At 38.7% G+C, this 8444-nt stretch overlaps 1 protein-coding gene across 2 annotated transcripts in view; it reads right to left on the bottom strand.

Moving 5' to 3' along the window:
• Positions 1–8444, bottom strand: part of herc56.1 (HECT and RLD domain containing E3 ubiquitin protein ligase 56.1) — a 29047-nt gene that overhangs the window by 4205 nt on the left and 16398 nt on the right. For both annotated transcript variants that reach the window (XM_010766375.1, XM_010766376.1), the window contains exons 6-18: positions 7379–7509; positions 6905–7029; positions 5955–6025; positions 5716–5828; positions 4826–4885; positions 4639–4744; positions 4333–4528; positions 3579–3727; positions 3371–3487; positions 3199–3288; positions 1134–1277; positions 805–945; positions 481–650 (exon numbers count right to left, since the gene is read on the bottom strand). In XM_010766375.1, coding sequence (XP_010764677.1) covers positions 481–650; positions 805–945; positions 1134–1277; positions 3199–3288; positions 3371–3487; positions 3579–3727; positions 4333–4528; positions 4639–4744; positions 4826–4885; positions 5716–5828; positions 5955–6025; positions 6905–7029; positions 7379–7509 — 1613 coding nt within the window. The remainder of the gene's footprint in view (positions 1–480; positions 651–804; positions 946–1133; positions 1278–3198; positions 3289–3370; positions 3488–3578; positions 3728–4332; positions 4529–4638; positions 4745–4825; positions 4886–5715; positions 5829–5954; positions 6026–6904; positions 7030–7378; positions 7510–8444) is intronic.

Raw genomic sequence — 8444 nt, 5'->3', positions numbered from 1 at the left:
TGGAACCTATCCTGCTCGGAGCTCAGACTAGGTTCCAGGATAAGTCACCATGGAGATCTAGCCCGCTAAAAAGTGAACCAGCTTCGTAGTACCGGAAATCCCAGAAGTTATCTTGCTAAACGAAAATCCTGCTTCGTAGTATACCCCCCTGCTCCGGGGCAGGTTAGCCGCACAGCATAAGTTACCATGGAGATCTAGCCTGCTAAAAAGAGAACCAGCTTCGTAGGACCGGAAACCCCAAGTTTTCCCTGAAGTTAGCTGGCTAAGCGAAAATCCTGCTTCGTAGTATACCCCCCAGCTAGTTCTTGATTTTAATACATTTATCACAATAATTGCCCTGTGGACAGTCCATATTCACAACACTTGTGTATAAGTTACCAACCGTAGGGTCGGTTAATCGCAAAATACAGATGTATTGTTGCATGATGTTGCTCTAAAACACCACATTTGTGTAATGATAAAATGTGGATGAATACTGACTTTCCAACACTCGGGCTGAATTCCATCATATCCTCCAGTGTGGGCTCTACACCCAGCAGCTTCTTGAACAGAGCCAGTGGGAATTGTAAGTGAATGATACAATGGTTGTACAAGGCCAATCCACACAGAACCCCAAACAGCAAGCAGTTTGTCTTGTCCTCATCTGTTGCCTGAGTGGATAAGAGATAAAAACAATGAAAAAAAATCCAGGGTGATTGATTTAATTTATGTTGCATATTTTATTGTTGCTTATCATTTTTAGCAGGAAATCCATTACATAAATGGAACCTTGAATCTATCTGAGTGAGGATTTAAGAGTCTTACCGTGGAGCGGAACCACGCCAGTGTTTCCGGGGTGTTGAACATGAACATCTCGAATTTGTTTGACACCATACTACGAAATGAGTGGTGAAAAAGGTCTCTGTTGGACACAAGTGTGATCTTTGGGTCCCCATCGAAATAGACCTGAGAGACACATATTAAGATCTTTCCTGTGAGGTTACATCACATAGCATTTAATTTTATTTCGCTGCCATTTTTATCTAAAGCGACTTACAATGAGTGCAATAAACCATGAAAATAAAACTCAAAAATAAAAGAAACATGCAGTAATAAGCTTAAACCAACAGGTCTCAACTAGCCTAAATATTTACCATAAGTGTCTTCTTCAAATCACTGGGACGTGCAGCAGCCAGTTGTCCGAAGGTGTCTTCCAAAAGTGACTTTCGCTTCAGCTTCAGTTCAAAATAGGGATTTGTCTGAGGCAATCCATAATGCCAAGCCGTCTGTTGTTCATTCTAAAAAATAATTGAACGTCATTTTTTATGTATACTTTGTATGCGTCATGTCCATGGTCATGTCATGCATTTTACGGCATTATTTAAAACTGCATTTATTTTATGACCACTTGGGGGCAGCGTAACAAGCTGTAAAAAACAGCATGGACATATTATCAACTTAAAGAGTTGTTATTGAAAACTTGGCAAACAGTAGCCAATTTACACAACAGCATACACAGAGCGTGTAGCATTATAATCAATATGAGCTTCTGATTGATGCTTGATAAAGGTTCATAAGAGTAAGGAAAGTACAATACCGCAGTACTTTTCCCACAAAGGTTCATGAGAACTTAGTTCATGAGAACTCTTTAGTTCTCATGAACTAAGTACAGATCGCGTTCACACCGGAATAAGTCCCTGGGGGAGGATTAGGTCAATGAAGCCGCTGACGTCACTTCTTCTTCTTCTGCTTTGGATTTACTGGCAGGCCGCAAACAACTTCACTGTGTATACTGCCACCCGAAGTCCCCGGCCGGAAGACCCCGGAGTTGAGGACAGTGTTGCCAACTTGGCGACTTTGTCGTTAATTTCGGCGGCTTTCCAAACCCTCCGGCTACTTATTTTTGTCAAAAGCGACTAACGACTAATCTAACGACTTGTAATGGTGTTATTAGGGACTTTTCTGTTGTTTGGAGACTCACGTATTGTTCAGCAGTTAACGAGCCGCGGGTGCTGCCGTGAGCCCCTCTGCTCCTGCTCTGCCCTCCCATAGTACTCACAGGCGCTAGTTGCCTCCCGCAGCAGCTCAGCTGCAGTCAGCAGAGAGGAGACAGCCACACCCTCCCGCGTCGAGACTGTAAATGAATTGCGCATGCGCCAAGCCGTCCTGGTGTTGAGCGGGGATTTAAATGTAAATGTTTCTTCACTGTCACACTATAATAAATAACTGCCTTTGCTTTGCATTGCCTCACACAGCCTCAGTCACTTAATCACCTCGTCCACTGTGTGTGTGCCTCTCTGTGACAAGCTAAACATTCACATAGGTCATCATGTCACAGTCTAAACTGTAATCACACAAGTACAGAAAGGAGTGGGAATCAAACCCTGAGTTTAAAGGATGGTTGAAGCCATTTATTGGAGATGACACACGGGCATACTGCCTTTATTGTAAGGGAGATTTCTACTAAAAACTATTAAAACTATTTATACTTTCTACTTTTTCTAATAGAGGCATTTCTGATCTACTGTCGTCTGGATTTACTCTGGCTTCAAGTTTTTGGTGTGAACGCGACATTTCGGAACTATATCGGAACTAAAGTTGGAAAAGTACTGCGGTGTGAACGCGGCTAATGATTAGTAAAGTTATGGACCGTGAAACCAAAACAATAAGCTAAAAGGCTCTAAAAGCTGAGGGTATCTGATGATTCAGGTGATCGATGAGGTTGCCATTGAAAATGACCCCCTTTCTCATTGCACATTGTTATTTGATTATTTGTTTATTCAAAAATGTTATAAGTGCAGCTTTATAATGTGATTGATATAGGTAATCAGCTTTAAAATGTTTCCACAAAGAGTGGTGTAGGAGCAAGTCTCAAAACCCAGTAACTGTTTAGCATTTTCCTACTTCTTGTTCCCTCTTCTCAAAGTCAACCCTGAAATATATGTGGTTTACTCACGCTGAAGAGGTTTTCATTTTCATGTTTTGTTCTACGACATTAAATATGTCTTTAAATACCCCATTAGTGAATGTCCAAAGCTTTTATTTGTCAAAAATGTGTAAGCATCAGAAACGTGTGTTTACCACAAAGCTTTGGCTTCTGTCGAGGGAGTCCTTGTGGCGCTAACTCCCCAGTTACAAATACTGATATCAGTTGAAAACCAAAATGAAATTGTTTCTATGAATTAGTTCCAAAGAAGCAAAGTTCCAGACTCAAGTTACCTTAACATCAATGTCAAAAGCACTTTTCTTTGATTTCAGATCCATCACAAATGGGAAGTTGCAGATGATAAGTGGCTGATAATCCGTATCCTGAAAAAAAAGAGTCATGTGAGTAATTTACTTGATGATCACAGATATTTGTGTGATTACTGATTGGTTAATATTTGTTTACCTTGATTTTTGACATTGACCGCCAAAGCTGAACATCTTCTTGAAGAAAGTTTTCGCAAAACCCCACACAGAACGTTTTTTCTGGGAGTCTCTTACGTCCTGCGATTCTGCTGTTGGCCTTTAAAACAAGTATAATAAGATCCAGTTCATTAAAGAGGAAACTATAGTTATCAATATTTCACAGCAAAAATAAGACAGTTGATACTCACGTTGTATATCAGCTGGAGGACTAGGAGCAGGTTTCTGACTCCTGAGTTTCGAGGAACAGGCTGGTTGGACAGGATCAATGAGAGGGCCTGCTTCCACACCTTAACATGTTTACTCATGGTGGAGGATGGCAGTGAGGACCACCAGTCCCCTGAGGAAGACAACAAGGAGATTTGCATTAATGTTAGCGAGCAAGTTAGACTCTATACAAGGACCCAACTTATTGCAATTAACGTAAAGCATCTTATTTTAATGAAAAACAAAAAAGTGTTTTTAGGGGCTGTACACATGCTGTGGGCATTTGGTGTCAGCTCTTATGCTGACTTTTTAAGGGTTACAGCTAAATGTTCCAGCTGATTTTCTTACACGAGTTATACTACAATATTGCTCACAAAATGAATAAAACAATAATAATAATAATAATAATAATAATAATAATACACACTGGACAGATCTTAAAGTCAGGATTATGAAAGTTCGGCACTAAAATAAAAACTTCAGAGCATCTACATGAAAACATTGGTAATGAGCGCGCCTAAAACAAGGCACTTGCACGGCCCGAAAGTTACACAATAGCATGCACTGCTTAGTATTACTGTAACTCCCATTTGATTATCATAAAAATTGCAACAACTTTTCCCTTCCGTTTTCACCACTTATTCCTTGCTGTACGTCTGATGAGCACTCCATTACATGATTATTTGATACATTTAAATTGAGCTTGTAAAACATTCAAATTCATATTTCTGACTGTACCTATGACCCGACGGCTTTCAGCAGAAAGACTTTGTGTGGCAGTAGCCACCGCGTCGGAGAGCTTTGTGCTCGACTGCAGTTTGTATTTCTGGATCACATGCAGGAGCTCATTGAGAATCAGGAAGATCCTCAGCCCCTCCCATCCCACTGGCTCCTCATCAAGGGAAGGAAGCAAGTGCAAGGCAGCTTCCTCAACCTGTTGAGGAAGAGCAACGCGATAACTGAGTAGAGCATTACGAAAAGGTTTTGAAACTAAACTTCCCACTCTTCCATGTTTATTAATGCTCAACACATTTCAATTCATACCTTTTCCAAAAGACCATCCCTCTTTGCCAGTTTCTCGAAAGCACGTTGCACAAGCGGGAAGTTCAACCCGTGGTACTTAGGAGAAGTCCGGAAATGTTTATCTTGGCTATGGAGATAAACAGTGAATACATTTTATGTAATTCACCATATTGGAAGGAATAATATATGATGCCCAGATGATGTTTACCTTTGGTCCACGAAGATTTGATTCACACGTGATGCAGAGGAAAACGTCCTTCGGACATTCCTGGAAGGTTTCAATGTGGTTAGTCAACACATTGAGTGCTTGCAGCCAATATAAAACTATAGCTGTGTATTGGCAATAATCTAGTAATTCCATATTAATTGGGATAAAGAGGGGTTATTATTCAATATCAATTTAAAAAATGTTTAGGTTAAGGGGCCCCATTATGCTTTGGGGGGTTTTCCCTTTCCTGTAGTGTGTTATATCGGTTTTTGTGCATGTAAATTGTCTCCAAAGGCTAAAATGCCAAGTTCCTTCCAGAGGGAGTTTCTCTCCCACACACTCCCCCCCCCCAACCTAAAACACCTCCATTGGATTCGTTTGTTTTTTTCTGTAACATAATTACGTCCCTATGTAACACTTATGTTTCTATTGGCTAGCACTCTAACACATTGTACGTAATAGACTATCACGGGACATCTTTAAGTGGTTAACCAATCACAATTAACCAATCAGAGCAGACTGGGCTCTGGTTTCAGACAGAGGGTGAAAAGAGGTGCTGCAGCACAGGCAGTAAGAGAAAAATAAAGAGCTTTTTGAACATTAAAGCATGGAGACATGTCCCAGTAGAGACACAGAATACTAATTAGAGACCTGAAAATGAGCATGTCATGGATCATTCAGTACAGAAGGAATTGCATTTGCATTTATAATGCAAAATAAACGTAATAAATGTCTGCAACAAATCTATGCATGTTAGCTATCAATAAAAACCCAATGTCTTTGAGAACACAGCATCACAAAATATAATATCGCAATACTCAAGTGTAACGTTATGTAATTACAACCTAACATGATATAAACCATTAATATACACGATAACTGCTACTTACTGTTGTCTCCTTTTCCATGATCTTGAATTGCCTTTAGAGAGCCATTTGTCAATCAGGTCATCAATAGAGTCCTGTTTTAAATTGCTGTCAGTGTTTGACTCCTCTTGAGCTTCCTGTTAACGAAATACAAAATACTTTATGTTTAGCTCAGGAAAATGTCTTATCATGTATCATTCATTGTTGTTAAAGTATTATTAAACCTCCAACCATTATGATCTGCAGTGTCTTTGTGTTGGTACCTGAACAGAAGTTGCAAACGAACAGTTTCCTCCCGCGAAGATGTTTCTTATTTTAGGACCATCAGTGATATCTGGAATAATAATATAATAAATGTTATCTTTCTTCGAAATACGTTGACATGAAACCATGCCATGTGTAATGTATTGTAGTAGGCATTCAATTCAGTCAATTTAACATGCTATTTTCCCTTTAACTACTGTCACTCTTGTAGGCTGCGGTAGGATTTGAGGCCTGTTTTGTTTGACTTATACTGCCTGTAAAGAAAATGCGTTTGTATCTTGAGCAAAGCACATGTATGGACTAACCATGTCAATAAAAGCAAGGAATAGAGAAGAGGAATAAAGGAAGGTTCCTGAGTGAAATGGCAGCCATGATAAGAGCTGAGGGAATTCTGTACAGTAAGTGATGAAGAAATAAGGAGAATCTTTTACCAATGGAAAGGAGATACAGTAATGTCCCACAATTCATTGTAGCAGCAACATTTTAAGAGAAATTATTAAGGAAAAGGCATAGGACCTCACAAAAAATATATAATAATAATATAAAATGTAAATATATTTTAAATATTTTCAAACAATAGACATTACACAAAATGTAAACCCTCTTTAAAATAACTTACAATAAAAAGTTACAATAAAAGAAAAACAGAAATATTAAAATATTATTAGTAAATAATAATACAAAATAATTAAAATCAACATAATACAATTAAAAATACATAATTGGACACAGGAAATCCTCCAAAAGTTTAAACAGTTACAAAGCTGGTAAACAAGAAGCTATACAATCCTATCTTACATTTAAATTGTCTTCTTAATTATAGATAATCCTATGTTTTTGTCTGTTACAATAGTAATACTTTTTTTTATGGTATATTGGACAAAATGTTTTATAAATATGTATGACTTTCCTAACTGGAATTAATAACTTATAACTGAAATGTAGATACCCTGTGGCAGTTGAACAGGTAGCGGCACAGACGGAGGACTCTCCTCTCCGTGTCCCAGCTGCCCCTGCTCTCCACACCCAAAGGAGTAGACCCTCTTGGAGTCCGTCAACACCAATGTGTGATGTCTGATTGAGAAAACAATAATATAGCACAAACTGATTATAATGTCAACAACAAAGGCTTTTTCTTGAGATTTACAGCCTCCAAGCCCCAGTTCAAATCTCAAGAGTGCTGTAACAGTGACTTTCTTTTGTAGGCCAACGCTTTCAAAAGCAGCAGACAAAAATAATGTATACTGAATACCTTGAAAAATAAAAAGATGAATAGCTGATCATACTCTCATGGAGCTACTGTATGCAAGGTTAGATTCTCTATAATTGGTTTCAACCGTCACAATTAGATGATGTCAAATAATAAAACATTGTTTGAACTGCATTGGTGCTGAGTTCAGAATCGAAATATTGCGTGTTGTACCTTCCACAGGCTATCTTGGTGACCTTTGCCCCCCAGAGCTCTGCAACAAGCCGAGGTCGTAGTTCATCTCTTAATGAGTTGTGTCCGAGCTGTCCATGTTCACCAGAGCCAAACGTAAACACTGCACCGTCCTGAGGAGGCCAGCAGACAACCATCAGTCTCACATGTTGTTTAGTTTCACATCTTTACATATTTGTGTGGCTGGAAGTTAGTATATCATTTATTTTCTCACAAAGAGCTTAGTGTATATTAATCATCTTTTCTGAATGTTGCCTTTGCTCCCATCTTCTTCTCAGAGTCAGTTTGAATATACAGTATTATATGAGATTATGATATCTGAATAATAATGATTTCTGATTGGCTCTTGATAATGATCAACTTGGCACTTTCTGCTCATGTTCAACCCATGTAATGTATGAGTAAAGTAAGACCTTTCCACAAATAGATCCTATATATACAGGACTGTCTCAGAAAATTAGAATATTGTGATAAAGTTCTTTATTTTCTGTAATGCAATTAAAAAAACAAAAATGTCATACATTCTGGATTCATTACAAATCAACTGAAATATTGCAAGCCTTTTATTATTTTAATATTGCTGATTATGGCATACAGCTTAAGAAAACTCAAATATCCTATCTCTAAATATTAGAATATCATGAAAAAGTATACTAGTAGGGTGTTCAACGAATCACTTGAATCGTCTAATTAACTCGAAACACCTGCAAGGGTTTCCTGAGCCTTGAAAAACACTCAGCTTGGTTCAGTAAACTAAATCACAAGTATGGGGAAGACTGCTGATCTGACTGCTGTCCAGAGGACCGTCATTGACACCCTCCATCAGGAGGGTAAGACACAAAAAGAAATTTCTCAAAGAGCAAGCTGTTCACAGAGTGCAGTTTCAAAGCACATCCACAAAAAGTCTGTTGGAAGGGGGAAATGTGGCAGGAAACGCTGCACAACCAAGAGAGATGACCGCAGCCTTAACAGCATTGTGAAGAAGAGTCGCTTCCAGAATTTGGGGGAGCTTCAAAGACAGTGGACTGAAGCTGGAGTCCAGGTATCA

Source organism: Notothenia coriiceps, unplaced genomic scaffold (genome assembly GCF_000735185.1).
Source record: "Notothenia coriiceps isolate Sejong01 unplaced genomic scaffold, NC01 NC01_scaffold00003311, whole genome shotgun sequence".
Taxonomy (NCBI): domain Eukaryota; kingdom Metazoa; phylum Chordata; class Actinopteri; order Perciformes; family Nototheniidae; genus Notothenia; species Notothenia coriiceps.
This window is presented reverse-complemented; position numbering and strand designations above follow the sequence as displayed.